The following is a 19898-nucleotide window of genomic DNA, read 5'->3' as shown; positions in this document are numbered from 1 at the left end:
GAAAAAAAACGAAAAAAATCATGTTTTCACTTAAAAATCATAAAATGACAAAATAAATGTTAAAGTCAACCAAAAATCCCTTGGCTGGCAGCCAATTTGACCATTTTTTTCTTTAAATTACATTTTTTTTCGATCCAATTTTTGGTCAAAGTGGATAACTATTATGTTACATTAAAATGGAATATTCAACAAAAATGTTTTTAAGAATTATTTTTTAGGGAGACAATACAATATGTTTAACCAGAACCCATTCACTTCCAGACACACGATTTGCCAATTTGTTTGTAAATTACGTGTTCATAACCAAAATATTGTTTTTAATCCAATTGTCAAATTGCATAACTATTATGTCATATAAAAATGGCCTATTCAACTATTTACATATTATGTTTTTGAAAATCCTGGTTCCAGTTCACACTCTTCCTTTAATACATTTATTTTGTTAATTTCCAATGATAAAATACCTTTAATACGGCTTAATTTGTGAAAAAATATAGTTTTTTACAACATTATTGTAATAAAAAGTTAATACACTTTCGTTAAATTGTTACGTCATCTAATACGTCATTATTTTTAATTCATTATTATATCTTTCATTATAACTGACAAAAAAATAATAGTACACAATTTCAAATCGAAAATTTGGTCTCCAGCAAACCTATTTAAAAAACAATTAAATATTTACAAAAATTAAATTGAAAATTGTTTGTACAACCGACTTTCAAATTTACAAATGAATTCTTAATTAACTTAGAAGTTCCACAATTTGAAATCGAATATAATATTTTGGTCTCAATCAATTAAATATTCAAAAAAATTTGATTGAAAATTGTTTGTGTACAATTAACTTTAATATTTTTCAAATAAAGGCCGAAACGTAAAATCAATTATGACCTCGCATTACGGTTGTAATTTTTTTTAACCATAATTTGTAGCCTAACTTTGTTGTTCAATAGATTGATTCAATCTAGAAATTTGAGAACGTTGGTGATAGCGAATAATAGACTTAGGTTAAAATATAAAGAAAGGGTTTTAATAGAATAGATTATTACTTTAACTTTATATTAAAAGGTCAAGTATGATAATAATCACAAGTAATAATAAACAGGCTGCCTTTTCATAACTATACATGTACTATCGATTAGGCTCTAGTAGTTCCTTTCTTTTTAAAATGATGTCGACCTCTTTGTAACATCATGGTAATATCAATGGCGACATTGATTTTTAAAAGTTGCCTTACACTAACGTATAGGTCTACAGTAGAACCCCTCCTATAGAACATCCCATTCAGTGGAAACTGAAAAGAACACTTTCCCATTAAACAAACACTATTGACCAACCTCTATTCAAGGGACACCTATTAAAGGAACACGTTTTAGTCCCGAAGGTTTTCCCTATTAAGGGTTTATACTGTATATAAAAGAAATATACACATCAAATTACTGAAAACAAAATACAAATCTGTGGGTATATGTGTCTGGATCTCAATAAAGATACAAAACAAAAAAGCAAAAAGCTAGATCAAAACGATAAATTAAAATATCCAGAAAGAAATATAAATATTGCATTGTTTACATTCACACATGGTACAACCGTTCTTTTCTCATTCTCAATCCTCTCTGACGACTTGCACGACCTGAACCAAACTCTTACAAAACTCTGGTAGTGAAAGCCGATTGGTTCGTAAGCATGCGCAGACTTTTCGTAGCCTACGGTGACATGTCGTGCAAGAGTCGTCCACCACACCACCACCACCATTTCATTTATTGCATATCAATATCAAACACAAATACAACAAATAAGCGGGATAAATTGTTACATTACAATATGCAAGTGAACCTACTTAAGTAGAAATGAAATCCCTAATACCCCTTGCAACAAAAAGTACACATAGGCCTATCACATTACAAAATATCACTAACACTGACACATACAAAGCAAAAACAATTTGAAAAACTGAAGTATATACACAATTTGAATGCTTCCTTAAAAATTGATAATAAGATAAAACAGACGACATTTCAGCTGCGAGTGATCAGACAACAAACATTCTGCAGTGGTATATTAGTAATATACTTCGAACCGTCGGTTCAGTTATCGCGCTGAAAATAAACCCGCTACCAATATGGATACCCATACAACACTTGACTGAGCTGATGAATTCGGCGATTGTTGGGTGCTGTGGAAGTCAGCCAGTTGTGCTGGGGTGATTTGAGTACAGCGATTTAAACATTGATGTATGTCTTCTTTCTTTTTATAGTACAAACCTGAAAGAACAAGTTTATACATTAATTAATATTTGTATGATAACGATTTGATTATTGATCATTCCATACCAATAACCGGATGAAATGTGATAATTGCCACCAAAAAAATTATACTCGACGCGCTAAAACAAAAATTCCAGTTGAGTTTGTTAATCGTTGTACACATAAAAACTTTCTATCCACAATAGTGATGGTCAATAGATGTAATAAACGGGTTAACGAACTAGGTACTTATTTATCTATATTTCCAAGGTACATTAAAGTTCTGACTACACTATCAAACTAGTTTGACAAATATAGTAGTGATATACCCAAATATGGTTGTGATATGACATCATCATGTCCATATATGGGCACATCACATTTTTTTGTCACATTAACGTTTGATAGTGTAGACATAGTTTAACATTTAACATTTTTAGTCGCGTGCAACGCGACTCTACAGTTCACTATGTCGGTTGGTCGGTAAACACTAACTCAAATTTTAGCACGCGACTGTAGCCATGTATATGGCCTTGTTATTTGAAGTAACAATATCAACATTATTAATATATTGTATTAACGTTATTTTATGCATGCGAGTAAAAATCAAATATAGGCCACACTTACCATTTTCGCAAAAGTCTTTACGGGCACCTTAAATATACAAAGATAAATAGTACTATGTTAATTTTTGGACCAAGCCAAATATTGTATTAATCATTCACTTAGTTATCAGCTTTGAAGGAATTGTGCTATTTTAAAAATATATTATAGGCTTCTAGTATCTTGCAATTTTAAACTTTTTCAAAAAATAATTAAATTGTTTATATAATATTCACTAAATATTTTTATTTGTAGTTATATTTCTGTGTGAGAGCCACACTGCACTTCGGGCAACACTTGTATTTGTATATAAATTGGTGAAATAAATTATATGATAGGCCTATAACAATATTAATAAATAAGTCAATATTGATATCAATCAATCAAACAGGAAATACATTTCAATATGAAGGCTCATTTGTGTTGGTAAATATCAAGTAGAGAGAATAAACTGAAAGGAAAATTTACCTTCGAAATGTTCGTCTACTGGCTGGACCTCTTCAAAAGTCTCCACCGCGGGAAACGGGTCATTTTGCTGAAGAAGTCTACAGCCAGTACACACTATTTCAGTTTGTGTTGAGATCAAAAGTTAATCTCTCTACAAGAAATAAATTAATCGATATATTTCGTAGATCTTACCATTTTCAAATGAACACTTGACGGCCAACAGACGAGGTGGCTTCTTACCGTTCTCCATACATTGATCCTGAACATCTGCAGGTTGTTTCCAAGTGCAATTATCAATACTTGTGTCTCTACAGTATAGATATAGGTCTTTGTACTTGGCTTCAGAACCTCTGAAATGATAATACGGCCAACGATAAAGATATCAATATATGTATTGCAAAAATAATGGTACGGTATCTATTGTGGTGTACATCCAGCTCTTCAAATGAATAGATACAATGTAAAATATAAAGTGTTTATTATTATTATTTTAAGATTAAAATGAAAACAAAAAAAACATTTATTTACAGTAGACACTAGGATAGGGGTTCCAGTTTACGTAGGAAACACTGATATATTCCGGTGGAAGGGTTTATATATATATCAACATTTTACATTATTATAATACTCGGTCATATGACCACTAACACAAGGAAAAGGTAATTGAAAACAACAATCAGCGAAAAAAACGATGTAGGCGCCAACATTTAGATGAGCATCAGTTAATAAATGAAAGCAGCGAAAATATCGAGTGTACACACATACAATCCTTTAGCTTTCAAACAACATTTAAACAATATACTTCTTGCTTTTTGATAAACAATGATTATGTTTTTCTGCTTTTAATGAAGTTTTATACCATTTTAACTCCCATTGTTGCTTGTAATCTTGCACTTTTTCCTTGATATTTTGACCAAATGAATGAATATTCCGGAAAAGTAGGTAAATACGAAACAGTTGCATACATATTATAGTTTAGAATAATATATTACTTACGTTTTTGCATCGATGTGGTTAATTTGACCTCCATCTAATCCTTCATTTTTACAAATCACTTTAGCTGTTGCCGTCTGGTTATCATTGGCTTTCATACATTTTGTTTCATAAAATTGGTCCTCAAAATAAGTTTTCATTGCACCTTCCAACACGCATTCATGTGGCTTTGTGTTAGTCACAAACACAATTGACTCATCTGTAACATAATTAGGTAATGTTTTATGCCGTCGCAAAACTTGTGTTCGGATTTAGGATTAAGAGGGTTGACATGATCCAGAGGTTGTATTTTGGAAAATATTTTTCAGCGCGCATAATGTGCTTTTAAAATCTTCGTGGGTTATTTTATGTTGTCTGGTGAATGTTTTAAAATAATATATAATTGTTTCTCGCATGTCGCACGGATGTTTCGCAGATACACAAAGGCAGCCTTTGGTTGATAGGCCTACCATGGTCTAAATGCATACAATGTTTGTGTCCCTTTCTACCTAACACCAAGATATACAATCATACAGTAGGCCATTTTTTTTTATCATCAAAAATTTAAAATAAATGAAAAACGCGTGTAAAAATGTTTTCCCAAGATGGATTTTTGTCGATTATGGATATATGTTATTTAAACATTTCTTTTGTACCATTTTTCCCGGTTAAACTACCAGACTATAAGTGAAAAATAATGACTACTAACCTTTGTAGCAACGTAGAACTATGCTTGCTTGGTGGTAACATTCTGAACAGTTATCATGATCATCTATCTTCGTGAACTTGCAACTTGACGCGTCATCATTTTCACAACTCAGCGTAGCAAGGTTTCCTTTTGCGTTCGCATGGCTAGGCACAATAAACGATATTCATAAAAAAGATCACGTGAAGATTTTGTTTTTGTTGATTGGTGAAATGGATGAATACACTTAAATTTTATTATGCTGCGGTCTTAGTATGTTTTTGTAATAATAAAATATTATTTACGATATTGGGCTAACTAACAGTTATAGGATCGATGACTGCAAGGTAGGCCTAATTAACAAAAATGAAATCGGCACATGAGAGGAATAGAGAAATTAAACAGTACCTTTAAAAAATGGTTAGACAGAGAACTTATGTGTTTAGGCCTTATCACGTTCAATGTTTTGTTGTTGCACCATACTTTTCTTGTTTAAATGAAATCTGTAGGCCTATCGATATTTTTGTATAATAATAGCCATAACGTTTAGTAAATGTTACTTTATTTATTTTGTATTATTTGTTTAATGTAACCGAGAGTAATGTACCGTAATTTATATTGTTTTATGCAATACAGGAAAAAAATAAGCTCGTGCTCTAGCGTTCTGGTGTATATCTTATCATGTGAATGTTGATTACGACGTGACGACGCGGCACTCTATATAGCGCCAATAGACAATCGATGGCGTTTAATGCGATTTTCACGGACAAACCATGAGGCAATTATTACTGCTCACGGTAACATTGAGTTCGCCTTGCCAAGATAGGAAAGTAGGAACGCTTAACAGTCCTTTAATATATGTCTGGCTGCGACAAATACCAACTGTATTGTATTATGTGCATATTCTCCGCGGCGTACGGTGTATGTATAAGGGCGTGGAACTGATCATGTCGCAGCTACAGATTATCCGCTTGATCTCCGCCGAGCTCAGCATCCTGTTGTTAGATGCCTTGGTAATACTGTAATAATCAAAATCACAAACCTTACCTTGTTACATTTTCGTAATACAAAAATCCTAGATGCTGTAGGGCTGCACTTGTGCAGACGGCTTTAGCTTCAGTATCTGTGAATAATTGATGAGGCCCATCAACGATCGTATACGTTTCTCCTCCTTCGATTACTGTTAGTACACCGACACTTGGATTCACACCACCTGTCAGGCTAAATTGTATCTCTGCGCCTGCAAAAAAATGAAGTTAAGTCTGATTTAGTATGCTCTGGCTGAAAAAAAATGACCTCTTGTCTTACCATTATGCATGCGACATCTAAATGGGTTTCGTAGGCTTATCATGAATGCACGGATCGACGTCCAGTTTTGTCTCTCGTCCGCCGGCTGTAATTATATAAATTAAATTGTTTTCAATATCAATAGCGCACTTACTTGACATATGAGACATTAAACATGGTAGTATTACAAACGAACCAAGATAATATACTAAACTCATCATGATTTTTTGATGCGCAACGTTGTTACTATATACGTTTAAATACAAATTTCCACAACAAGATTGAGTAGATCTTTGATGTTGGAGTTCATTTGTATAACTAACAAACGATCGAGAACCAGTATATTATAATACTGTTTGATATTCTTTAGTGGAAACTCCATAGTCTATTTTTAGATTTAAACTATAATTTCCATATACCATCACAGTAATTACTTTCCATATTCAATGGTGTTACAAACACACATCATTGCACAATGATTGGTTATTAGTTGTCCGAGGAAATAATTCGTTGTTCCTAATAACGAAAATAAGGATTTGAGAATTTTTCTTATTTTTTGTATTGTGTGGGCAGAATAGAAACGGGTTTAAGAATTAATTTGATATTTTTTTTTGAAATATTGTTGGTATTTGAAACATTGTTGTACAAAAAATGCCAAGGGACTTAATATTCTCACGCTTTACTTGATTTTGGTGCCATGTTAGTGCTGGCTGTGCCTCTTTTGTATTCCTTTAAAAATCCCTTCAACCCGGTATTTTTTAAACGGAAAAAGTGGCTTTGCATTATTCAGTTAAAGACGTGGCCTTCCATATTTTTATAAATCAGTATATTAATCAATACTAAAGTATAAATACCTCCTTAATAAATTATGTAGGGAAAAAACATTTTTTCACTTATAAAATGACAAAACCCGTGGCTGGAATGCCAATTTGACTACTGCTTTCAAGTTTATATTTTTATTCGATCTAAATTTTGTTTCAAAAATAACAATTATGTGACATTAAAATGGCATATTCAACACAAATTTTTGTAAAAATTATTTTGTCAGGGGGACGACGATACATTATTAACTCTAGTTCACACTCTGCTACGGTAACAACAAAAGGAACTCTTCTTCCTCAACACCACAATTATAAATTGTAAACAAATGTCTTATTTCTCTTTCGCATGCCTTAAAAAGGTTTACATTTCCCACAATTTATTTTTGACATGAGCAATAACAACGTATCCTAAAAGCGGGGGTGGATCGGATTTGGAAAGCATTTAGTATTAAACATCAATTTAAGTTTTTAAAATTTCTAAATGACACTTTCAGTTTCATAAACTATAATAATAATAATAATAATATTATAAATTATGTAAACAAAATCTCATCTGTTCACTTTAATTGCATTGAAACTATTAGAATGGACAGACAGAACAGAATGATAATAATATCTATCCATTGTGTTGTGTTTGTAAATATTTACAGTACAAAACATTAATTTTATGCACCAAATTCTAAACTTAGAAGTTTGTATAACTTTTTAAGACTAATCGTTGTCATTACCGTAATTTTCTTTATGAAAGTGATACTGTAGCATTCTTGGGGTGGGAACCGAACCAACGAAGAGGACATGTCACTGCCGCTCCAAAAAGCAAATGTAAAAGTTCTCCGCAAATGTGAAAAAAAACGTCACCCGGAAATCCTTTTTCTTTCTTTTTCCCTGCCTTTTTTATATTAAATTTCTAACAATTACTTCCTTTTAAGGTATTGGTTTCCGTTTTGAAGTGGCCCTGACCGAATCTCAAGTTAATGCCGTTAAAAATGCTAACCATACAGATAGGCTGACCAGAAGATTTTAGCGAAGTCCAAATATTCTTTGTGCAACCTAGTACATCTTTCGAGACGAGTAGGGGGTTACCCCGGTGTACTAGTACATCACAGCCACTGACTGGGCCCCCTGGGAGACCAGTCTTTGACTGAAGAGGTCGCCCAGAATAAATAAAATATTTCAATTCAATCTTGCAGTTTCTACCTTGCATCTGCTGCCAAGTATTTTTCTACCTTGAATTTGATACCTGTGTTAACGCCTCATTTGGATATATGTATGATCGGTTTAACTTATACGGATTTCCCAAAAGTGTGCCGATATCACAATATGATATACTTTGAGAACAAAAACTACTTACTAACGAAATCCTGGTTTTGTTTGTTTATTCACATACCTACCAGGTAAAGACAGCCGTTGGGAAACTTTTTGTATTGTTTTTGTTTTGATGTTGTGAAATATCGATATATGATTACAAATACTTTGATTTCTTTCGTTTCTTCCTTTTTTGGTTAAATATTTCATTTACCGAGGCCTACTTGACCAACACAGGTGTAAAATGGTGTGCCATCATCAAACGGTAACTCATCTGAATTAAAAATTGGATTTTTTCTCTCATTCAGTGTATCATTTCTTGCTCGATTTTCTCCCAAATTTTGTTGAAACAATCCTTTTTTATGAGGCTACTAAGTGATTAATAATTATAACAACCAATAATTGATTAAAATATAAATCTTTTATTTTGCGTATTATGTTATATTTAGTGATTGCTAATATCTATCAGCTTTTCTTTAGAAGTAACCGTATTTATTAGAGTAAACGCCACGCTTTGAATAAACGTCGTTTGGAATTTAAAAAAATTGACATTGACATACATTCTACCATATTATACCCAAACAAATAAATGCCTCCCTCGAATAAACGCCCCTCTAAAAACCCTACCGAACAATAAACGCCTCGTTAGAATAAAACGGTACTTAATTCTGTATGTTTCAGTATTTTATTTACTTGATGGCACACCTGGGACAGAATATCATGTTTTCATGAATACAGGTATTGATTACAATAATAATGTGTATTTTTTAAAACACATATTTAGCCTTTGTTCATTTTATGGGAAAGTGTCCCCTGGATATTGGTGTTCCAAAGAAGGCCTTCTACTGTGGCTTGAAATGTAGTGACATAAGGGCAAAAAGACAGTGGCTATCTAATGGGTTTTCAGAAAAAAGAGCCAAGAGATTGTTTACACATCATATTTTTACATTAGAAAAAGCGCAAAAATGTTTATTGTACTTTTGAACTAAGTACTCAGAACACTTTTTTCGGAACATTCGTAATAATCGGTTTAGGTCTTGTTTTAAATACGAGTTTACGTTTAATAATTGCATTCACTATATAATGAGTCTCGGCCAATTGTTCAGTGGATTGACTTTGTGAGTCTTTTAATTGGTCTGTCTCCATTTCCATAGAATCTGATGATTCCTGTGCACATTGCTTCATCATTACAATAAATGGTTTATCAAGGTTGTGTACTTTTCCATACAAAATATGATGTCCAATTATGAAAATTGGAATGCCCTACAGAAATGGAAAAACAGTTATTGAGTTAAACATCAAGTATATATACAGTACAACATCATAGAAATACATCACATGTACATACATCTAAAAAGTACTAGAATAAATTACATTGTTCATTAATTAATATAAACAAATTATCAAATATTTGTTTAAATTAATCAAGGATTCTGTAGCTTTTTTAGAAATATAAACAGGTACTTCGAACTTGCCTGTTTATTAAAATGAAGGTCGCCAATAAAGTTACCCGCCAACTGACATTCGTGTCTGGATTCTAGTCGACCCTGAAGCTCGATAAGCAACCACTCCGGGCAACCATCAACATTTTTCCTATAAATAATAAAATTAAAACGATCATATCAACAAATTAAAAGGGGCGAAACGACTTGAAGCCACTATCTGCATGTAAACATGCCGGACTGTTGTCCCTGTCGTTTGCCAAACCAAATCGATCATTGTTATATAATTTCTATATTACTATTTCAAAATATATTTTATGACATAACAGTACTTGCCCCTTACATTTTCACTACTATCTGTACCATATTTATGAATGTTATTATTTAAAACAAATAAATAAATTAGGCCTAGAGACCTAGGCATCTCCTCTTCCACCTCCTTCTTGCGTGTTTTCTTTTCGCGCGGAAAATTGTAAACAAAGTCGTCTCTAAATTTACGGATGGCAGTGCAAGACTACGTTTTAAAGCGCTATTTCAATTAGTTGATTACTGGTCTTTGCACAATTTTAGCCAATGGTAATAAGGCTTTTATATACCTTGGACTCGCTTGGACGACATACAGCATGCGTATGGATAATCAGTCTATAATATACACACACGCATTCGACGTAAAAACGTGTGTTAGTGTTGCAGGTGGATTCTCTTTCTTTTTTCGGCTGACCCATAAAATGTAACTTTAGTAACTTGTGTATTCATTTCCTTCCTCTAAACATTTAGGTAAAAACATAAAGAGAAATTGTGTTTCTTTAGTAGAGCCCACTCTTCTGATTCCATTTGCAATGGGCCATCAATCCATCATCACCATGTCGACCGCCACAAAAAGTCCCGGCTAGGAGTAGGCCTAGGCCAGTAGTAGGAGGCCGACCTTGCCGGCGTTCGCTAGAATCTAGGCTAGGCCTAGCCCTAACTGGCTAGCCTACAACAATACTATACTAAATTTATATTGTTACAACTAGCCTAGGCCTAGAGTAGATACTATTAAATCATTGTTATCATTTTTTTCATGAATAAATTCTCTTTTTTAATTTAATGCTCAATATAGAAAATTAGAATTCATATCTATTATTGATTGATTGATTGACCCATAATATATTATTGTTAGTGTAAATAATTGTCATTTTTTTCACAGCTTATTCGTTATGTCTGTGAATCGAGAGCGAAGAAAAAGGTACGATACATGCATACTGGCACGATTATATTGCCCTCTATTTTTTTTTTCCATAAATTTTTATCACTTTTTCCAAATTGTGATGACAGTGTACATATACATAGTATGTTTATTTGGTTTTATCTTTTTTATTTTTATTAATTAATAGTAGGGGGAGAAGAAAGAAATTGGATGAACCAATGGAAGTTGATGAAATATCTCAATTAAAAAGGTAATGTGGTGTGAACACATATTTTGATATTATGTTTATTATAGAAACATACAACAATGACATTGTGAACTCACGTTTTTGACATTATGTCCACAGTATTACAAGAACATACAACAATGCCAATGTGAACTCACGTTTTTGACATTACGTCCACAGTATTACAAGAACGTACAACAATGCCAATGTGAACACACGTTTTTGACATTACGTCCACAGTATTACAAGAACATACAACAATGCCAATGTGAACACATGTTTTTCAAAATACGTCCACAGTATTACAAGAACATACAACAATGCCAATGTGAACACATGTTTTCTTTATTAACTTTGTTATACAATAGCCAACTGCGAGCAATGCACTAACAAACATTTTCCAAAAAAAATTAAATTTTGAACTATATTACTTATGGCTGAGCGGTTATCCATTAGCCATAACATCGGCAAGGGTTCAAAGCTCACTCGCTCCATGGTTCTGCCGGTAGAACATGTCTTTTCGGATAAAGACTATAAACTGTAGGTCCAGTGTACACACATTGCTCGTGTACATCTTTCGAGACGAGTAGTGGGTTACCCCGGTGTACTAGTTAACACACTGAATCACTGTCATGGACAGATGTAATGACGCCATTATAGTAGGCTGCCATCAACCCCTTGGGGGAGAAGAATGTTGTTAAAAGTCCACAGTGCTCTGATTTTCATGAAATAGCGCTGTACAAATGTCGCATTATTATGGTCTTTGTGAGTCATGTCTTTTGTGAACTTTGACTTATTATGGTCTGGTGTTTAGCTGCCAAAATCGTTATATAGTAGATAGTACCTGGTCTGTAGCTATCAATTGGACTATTTGTCTTTCTTTCCGTCAAATAAAAAATGTCAATAAATGTACATTGTTTTATTGCAGCGGAAGTAGACGAATGAAAAAGAAAATCATAATTGAAGATGAAATAGAAATTGACGATGAAATGAATAATTCAGAAATAAAAAGGTATATAATAATAAAAGTTCTATTAAATCTTGTTCAGGGAAGCATCATTTATTGACCTCATAATACAGACCGTTTATGAATCTTATAATAATTATACACAATACATAAGAACTATAAAAGATAAAATTATTAAAAATATAAGATTTAAAATCAAAATATATCTCCCTGTATTTTTGTTTAATCCAACTAGTGGTGAAGGTGTAAAGGATGGGATATGTACGGTGCACAGAGTAACATTTTTTGACTACCACCCCACTGCCATTCACTGCATGGCTTATGATGAAGATAGTGAACGTTTAGCTGTTGTTAGATCTGATGGTGCCATTGAAATATGGAACATGAAACACAATTTTAATCAGGAACGTGTAAGTAGTATTTTTTTTTTCCAAGGGTTTTTGTAAGAATCTTTACACAAATACACAGACAAAACCACCATTCAAAATATTAATTAATAATGAATTATTTCAACTTTGCTTTTTCCATTTAGGTTATACCTGGATCACGAACAAGTAAACTAGACTCCGTAACATGGGTCAAAGGTCGTTTATTCACCACTGGTTTCCAAGGTGACATCACAGAATATGACTTGGTCAAAAACACTGTTAAGGTAAATATCTTAAAGCTCTGTCTACCCTAATGTAATTTGCCCATATATGGACATGATGATAATAATAATATTTATTTCCACAAATATTAGAGCAAAATACAGAGTAACATAATAAATATACAAGCGATAATGAACATAATTAATATAATGCAAGAAAAGAAATATATAAGTGGAAAAGGGACACCACAGCAATAGCGAAACAACTAGAACTTCTTCTGAAGGCTACCATATTGGGGTATCACTACCATATGGGCACATCAGATTTTTTTGGAAAAACTGGTTTGATAGTGTAGACAGAGCTTAAGATCTAGTAGCAATTAATTGCATCTGAATACAATATATGTACAATATTTATTGTCGATCTGTAGTGCATCAATTATGTTTATTAGTAATGGTTTATTATCCTTTGTGGAATATATCGGGAAAACTACCGATGGGTTTTCCCAAAGAATTAACATATCAATAATTGATTTGTACTATGAATATCTTTCATAGCTCAGCAATCATTCTTACATGATGTCTTCTTTTTTCATTTATATATTCAATCCGGTTTATCCATGTATATAATTACTACTTTTTTGTATGTACCTATTTACAAAATAACAAATATTTTAAATTATCAAAGAATAGGAAGAAAATTATAACTCGTACTAAACATGAATATATAGTTTATATACAAATTCGATAACTTTATCTAATTTTAATTAAGAAATAACATTTTTTTTTTATACATTTATGCAACATAATATTTTTTTTTAGTATTCAGTTTTATATGGGAATGCCGCTTGGTGTCTTGCTGCAAACCATGCTGGAACGCTGCTTGCTGTAAGTAATCATATGGTTTCAAAATTCAATAACCTAACACCTTTAGACTAACAGTCAATACATTCCAAACACTTGCATATTAAGACCTTTGTCACACTATCATACATCAGTACAAAAACAACTTGCATGCCCTGAAATATCCAAAATTCCCTAAACATTGTTTAAAGCTGTATATACATCTTCACACCACCAGATGATGATTTAATCGAGCATGGTTTATTCGTGTCTTATATATAAGTGTATAACATAAAACCTCTAAAAGAAGCCTTTTGGGATTCTTCTTTTTTTGTACTCTTGGCTGGGGTTCTTTTCGAGATTGCTTTTGCAGACCAAAGAGGAGGGGGTGGGGGTGTCGGTGCTTCTTTTCGAGGTTTTACTGTATTTTACAAATTGGTATTTACATGTTGTTGTGTATTGCATACAACCTGTTGACCGATATTTGAAATTATAGATATGCAGGCGAGCGAGTGCGATCACTCACCTACACACTCCTAAACTGCCCTTGAGGAGTACGATTTACAACCCTGAATGTATTGAGGAGTGCAATTTGTAGCACACCTATGATTTTCAAAAGACAAGGCCTGGATAGGCCTACTTTTTAAGGATGTAACAGTTAGTTTCTGGTGTGTTTGTTAAAAATAAACAATAGAACTTCCGAGTTGAGGAGCGTAATTTTAATCCCAGTTGCAGTTGTAATACCCAAAAAGCCTGTTTAATACTGTTTAAGTTGTGTTGCCTGCACTACTGTATATAGCAGCTTAGTACTGTTTTGAAGAATTTTCGTTTTCTAATTTTGTGACAATAACACTCTCAATTAAATAAAACCAATTGTTAAACAGCTTACCATATCAATTATTAATTTGGGAATTGAATATTTGTATTGTTATTACTTCTTATTGCCTTTGTTGTTTTATTAAACAATGTTGCATTAATGACAACCCCTCCTCAAAAATATTGATTTCCATTGCATCCGGTGAATTGGTAGTAAAAACTATATTTTTAACAGCTTATAAATGAAAAAAGACCACATCAATTATTATTTTGAGAATTATTAATGTTTATTCACATGGTTTCCAATTCACACTGCTTTTATTTACTGATGTTACATTGTGGAAACCCCTCCTCAAAAATATTGATTTCCATTGCATCAGGGGAATTTAAGTAAAAGTTATATTTTTAATATATAAAGGGAAAAACCCACACAGTTATTCTTTTGAGAAATATTAATATTTATCCGCATTGTTCCCATTTCATACTGCTTTCTACAACAATGTTATATTCTTGTGAAAACCCCTCCCAAATATTGATTTCCGTTGCATCTGGGAAATTTAAGTAAAATTATATTTTTAATAGATAGAGGAAAAACCCTCATCAATTATTCTTTTGAGAATTATATTTATTCGCATTGTTTCCATTTCATACTGCTTCTATCCAACACTATGTTCCAATAATGAAAACCCCTCCTTAAAGATATTGATTTTTTTTTCTGCAGATAGTTGGTATTTCTCAGATAATAAATGAAAATACTACCCTTTTTTGTTGCTTTTATATATTTATATGCATTCTCAAGAAAACCCCTTCTCAGAAGTGTTGATTTCTGTGTAGGCGTAAGCGGAATGCTAAATAAACTGTGGACATCCAATGCAAATGAACTTATATGATTATTTGCTATTTCACACCACTTACAATATCTATGCATACTTGCATGTTTAATCTTATGTTATTTTAAACACAAAAAAAAGACTATTTTTTCGTGCCATTCTAATTGTATGGAGCACTAGAAATGTTTCCTCATTTTCATTTCAGACTGGTAGTGATAATGGTTGCATCCGATTATTTGACCTCACAACCGAGAAAGTGACCTACGACAGAATGCTGAATCCGCAAGACCAACGGATTGTGTCACTTGCGTGGCATAAATCTGACGAGATTATTGTTACGGGGTCAATAGATAATATGAAAGTGTGGAACGTTATTACTGGTATGTTTAAGCCATCTAGAGGGCGACATAATTTGTAATAGAAACATGAAAATGTTTTTCAATGCAATTTTTGTTGAGTATACAGTATTTTGAGAATAGCAATGAAAGAAGTAAATATGGTATTTAACTTGGAATATATATAGACTTAGTGGTTCTTCACTATGAAGGTGGAGTTACTTTAGAGGATTGGCCTTAGGTGGTTTTTATCTATTATGTGCTTAAGTCAAGATAGTTAAAGTGCTTAAGTGAAAAACTGAGACTTTACTACTGCCATTCTTTTTTTCTTGTGGAATAGACATCATTTAAGATTTTTTTTAATATATACTTTAAAATATTTGCTTAGATTATTTTAAAAATTGACTTAAGCAAAGCCATTGACTGATTTTAAAAGTGGATCACATTAAACATTAATACAATAATATTTGATCCAGTAAATTAAAATTAATGATTTTTTTGTAAATATATTACAGGGAATGCAGTTCAGAGGATAACTCTTCAACGCACATTTAAAAAGAAAGAGACGATTGTATGGTGCGTAGCTATCCTTTCGGATCATACCATTGTGAGTGGCGATTCAACTGGCCGTACAATGTTTTGGGATGGCCGTGTCGGAACAATGTTGAAGGTATGAAGAAGAAGCACAAATCATAATTTTGTTTATTTTAAAAAAAGTACTCCTGTAGTTCATCGCCAATAGTTCTTGTGAAAAGTTAAAAATGTTTATAATTTTAAGAATTTGACACTTAAGGGTTATTAATCAAAATGTCATAACAGAACACCAACACAAGTTTTAATGCACCAAAGTTGCATGCTATCAAACATTATTCCATCCAAAATTCTAATTAAAACTGCTTTTAATATTATCTTCAGTTTCTTTTGGTTATTTGGTGAGATGTTTAAAGCCCCATTCCCTACGTTTTTTAGATCTAATTTAAGATCACAAACTATATTTAATGTAAAAATAATACTATATGGTCCTATTGCGATAACTTTTTTCGTCTTTAAACGGTTAAAAATGTGAAAAATAAGTCGATTCTAATAATTATAGCGGCCCGCTATAAATCCCAAAATGCATTGCGCGCGGATTGATATTTTTGTTTTTCACCTGTAATTCGCCCACTTTTCGATCGATCGTGAGGCCAAAACAAATGGAAGACTCCTAACTTTTCAGCGAAAATACCGGGTTTTCCCCAATTTGTATCAACGGAGTCTGGCAAAAATAGAAAGACAATTAATGCAGCAACTATACAACATCAGGCTAGGTATATAGCTCGCGTACGATGTTCGTACGTTACCGATGTTTACCAGCTAGGCCTACAAAACTAAGCCTAGCTAGGCTAGGCCTAAGACCGTCCACGAGAGGTCGATCGCCGCGAGCTACTTAGGTAGTGCATTGTTTCTCACTTTTTATCATAATTTACCATAAAACGTACATTTAAGACAAGAAATGACATGGTTTAATGTTTTTAAAGTGATATATATGTATTATTTTCCAAAAAACGTCCAAAATTGCAGGGAAGGGGTCTTTAATCTTTGGTTACTTCTCCAAGATTTAGATGATGAAATACAGTAAACCTCTGTCTACACTATCAGACTTTATGTTACAAAAAAAATGTGATTTGCCCATATATATATATATATATGTCATATCACTACCATATTTGTCAAACTAGTTTGATAGTGTAGAAATAATTTTTATATTTTCTCTATTATCCTGACAATCAAGAAAATCTTATTACACCCTCTATGAACACATGACAACCACAGTGTGTCACATACTGTATTATATTAGCACACTGGGAGAGGATGAAATAGTGTGCCAATTTGTTTACCAACAGCGTAAAGTCCCATCTGAAGATCCTAAGAACACATACAAGATCTAGATAATTTTATGTAGTGTTAAAATATTGAAATGATATCAGATATACAGTAGAATCCTTATTCAGATAAAGGAACAAAATGAAATATATGTTTAAACTCAACCCCACAGCCAAAAACCTATTCAGGGTCACCTCTATTAAGGGAAAACTTTGTTGGTCCTGAAGGTGTCTCCTTAATAGGGGTTCTACTAGAATTTATTTCCTATCCTTTGTATATAATTTACTTAGGGTTACACAAGCCACCGGATGGACATTCTGACCATGTGCGTCACCAAAGATGAAACATCGGTGTTTACGACCGGTGTTGATCCAACCATCGTTCAGTTTACACTTGCAGTGACGGATGATCGACTCGGAACCAAGGCATGGGTCAGAAATAGGCACATAGCGTTTGGCCACACCCATGACATCAGGGCTATGGTTATTGCTGGAAATTTTCTTGTATCTGGAGGTAAAGTTTATATCATATGGCAATATTGAGGTTGATGATAAGAATTTTAAATAATATAGATTTAAAGCCTTTAAAAATATCTGTACACCCATTTTTAAAATGATATTTATTGTTTTTTACGGATATAATTTCGTTGCATTCTCATGAAAACCCCTGCTCAGAAGTGTTGATTTCTGTGCAGGCGTAAGCGGAATGCTAAATAAACTGTGGACATCCAATGCAAATGAACTTATATGATTATTTGCTATTTCACACCACTTACAAAATAAATTTACTAGTAGCATACTACCGGTCACCTCGTAGACTTCTAAAAATGTTAAATGCTTAATATGCTATGGTTTTCAAATAGTTTTTCAAACTATTTCTTCCATACATTCATCTGTTTCAGATTATTTTCTTTTTCTGTCATAGGTCTTGATACAAACTTGGTAACCAACCCTATTGAGGTTTCACCTGGACATTCACAAATACGTGGTCAGATAGAAAAATACAAAAGACTCTACCATACCTTTCCGCAGGTAATGCAATAACTCCCCCCCCCCCAAATACCCTCAGGACTGGTAATTCATCTGGATTTTATGTTGCATTCTCATGAAAACCCCTGCTCAGAAGTGTTGATTTCTGTTTAGGCGTAAGCGGAATGCTAAATAAACTGTGGACATCCAATGCAAATGAACTTATATGATCTTTTGCTATTTCACACCACAAACAATTTCTTAGGCTTTGGTAAACTATTATACAGTGTATAAAATGAACTGAACAGTAGAGGCCCTAACCATGCATGGTAGGCATCATTGTATGTAGCAAGGATGGGCCTAGCAGATGGCCTAACACATGTATAGAAAGAACAGTAATAAGTGATATATAAATGCTATATATTGTTTATAAACCTTGTTTTTATTACTGTTTTTATAATTTTTAAACATTCCATTTTGTTTTATTTTAATTGCTTATTGATTGATCAATAATAATTCTAAACTTCCTAATTTTTTCTCTTAGAAATCACTGATAAAATGTGCAGGAGAGTCAAAACTTTTACTGTTCCAATATCCGTATCATTTAGAAGTATGGAAGCTAGGATCCACATCTGATACCCCAGGTGAGAACAGTCAATTATATTTGATAGACTGTTAATTAATACCGGTAATGGAGCACCTTTGGACCTAACAAAATGTCCTGTTAATTAAGTGGGTTGGTCGTAGTGTATATATTTTTATATATTTCTCCTTGTTCATTTCACAGAAACGTGTCCTCTTAATGTCCCCTGAATAGGTGTGTTCGAATTTCCATTTTAAAGTGGACTAATACAATTTCTTTAATCTATACCATGGTGCATATACAGAAATGAGACTTTCCCTATTTAATCAGAGGTTATACGATGGATTCAACAGCACAACATTTTTTTCCTATTCTTGCAGATAAAGATGTAGCATCGTTGACAGTTTCTGAACAGCCATTAAAATTATTAGATATTTTGACAAAGGTAAAAATTTGAACATCTGTTATTTTTGCAGCTTTAAATTTTTAATTGTTTTTATTTTTGTACAAAAATTCAACAATTAGCTGTACATGAGTATAGCCTAAAACTGATGGACTAGAGTTGGAGCTATCCTTTGGGTCACGATATTAGGTCATGAAGATATGTATATATGTATGTATTTTATGTTTTATCGAGGGGCCCTTAATGATCAATTCCTTCCCAGGAGCTGGATAGCCCACCCTCACTAAAGATGATGTTAAATAAATAGATGTCTTGCTATGAAAATAATAATAAATACATACTCTGTCACTAACAAATTTTATGTGCACGTATATGGACCTGCAGATGATGTCATATCACTACCATGTTTGGGCATATCACACTTTCTTTGTCAAACTAGTTTGATAGTGTAGACAGAGCTTCATACAATTATGCT

The 19898-nt window shown here is 32.8% G+C and overlaps 3 protein-coding genes across 6 annotated transcripts in view; 1 reads left to right on the top strand and 2 right to left on the bottom strand.

Annotated features, from left to right (window-relative positions):
- The window catches only part of LOC144850656 (U3 small nucleolar RNA-associated protein 4 homolog), a 66702-nt gene that overhangs the window by 28838 nt on the left and 17966 nt on the right, over positions 1-19898 (top strand). Inside the window, exons 1-13 of one of the 3 annotated variants that reach the window (XM_078708007.1) lie at positions 10453-10541; positions 11001-11039; positions 11188-11250; positions 12155-12238; positions 12429-12603; positions 12726-12845; positions 13605-13670; positions 15477-15651; positions 16122-16276; positions 17760-17982; positions 18394-18500; positions 18982-19081; positions 19401-19465. In XM_078708007.1, coding sequence (XP_078564133.1) covers positions 11011-11039; positions 11188-11250; positions 12155-12238; positions 12429-12603; positions 12726-12845; positions 13605-13670; positions 15477-15651; positions 16122-16276; positions 17760-17982; positions 18394-18500; positions 18982-19081; positions 19401-19465 — 1362 coding nt within the window. In that variant the 5' untranslated portion in view covers positions 10453-10541; positions 11001-11010. Of the gene's footprint in view, positions 1-10452; positions 10589-11000; positions 11040-11187; positions 11251-12154; positions 12239-12428; positions 12604-12725; positions 12846-13604; positions 13671-15476; positions 15652-16121; positions 16277-17759; positions 17983-18393; positions 18501-18981; positions 19082-19400; positions 19466-19898 lie in introns of those variants that run through there. The other 2 variants (XM_078708009.1, XM_078708008.1) reach the window with 2 other exon arrangements.
- On the bottom strand, positions 97-6531 carry LOC144850678 (uncharacterized). Its single transcript, XM_078708049.1, has 7 exons — positions 6410-6531; positions 6004-6211; positions 4981-5123; positions 4296-4491; positions 3492-3649; positions 2877-2903; positions 97-2267 (listed from the first exon to the last, which is right to left on the bottom strand). Exons 1-7 carry the CDS (start codon positions 6462-6464, stop codon positions 2095-2097), a joined length of 960 nt encoding a protein of 319 aa, XP_078564175.1. The 5' UTR covers positions 6465-6531; the 3' UTR covers positions 97-2094.
- LOC144850692 (chromosome transmission fidelity protein 8 homolog) overlaps positions 8772-19898 on the bottom strand; it is a 119149-nt gene continuing 108022 nt past the window's right edge. Inside the window, exons 2-4 of one of the 2 annotated variants that reach the window (XM_078708070.1) lie at positions 10155-10235; positions 9845-9962; positions 8772-9632 (exon numbers count right to left, since the gene is read on the bottom strand). In XM_078708070.1, the coding sequence (XP_078564196.1) occupies positions 9363-9632; positions 9845-9962; positions 10155-10177 (411 nt within the window). In that variant the 5' untranslated portion in view covers positions 10178-10235 and the 3' untranslated portion in view covers positions 8772-9362. Of the gene's footprint in view, positions 9633-9844; positions 9963-10154; positions 10310-19898 lie in introns of those variants that run through there. The other variant, XM_078708069.1, reaches the window with a different exon arrangement.

This window comes from Antedon bifida, chromosome 8 (genome assembly GCF_963402885.1).
Source record: "Antedon bifida chromosome 8, ecAntBifi1.1, whole genome shotgun sequence".
NCBI classification, from domain to species: Eukaryota; Metazoa; Echinodermata; class Crinoidea; order Comatulida; family Antedonidae; genus Antedon; species Antedon bifida.
The sequence above is the reverse complement of the archived record's forward strand: the minus strand, read 5'-3'. Positions and strand labels throughout refer to the sequence as shown.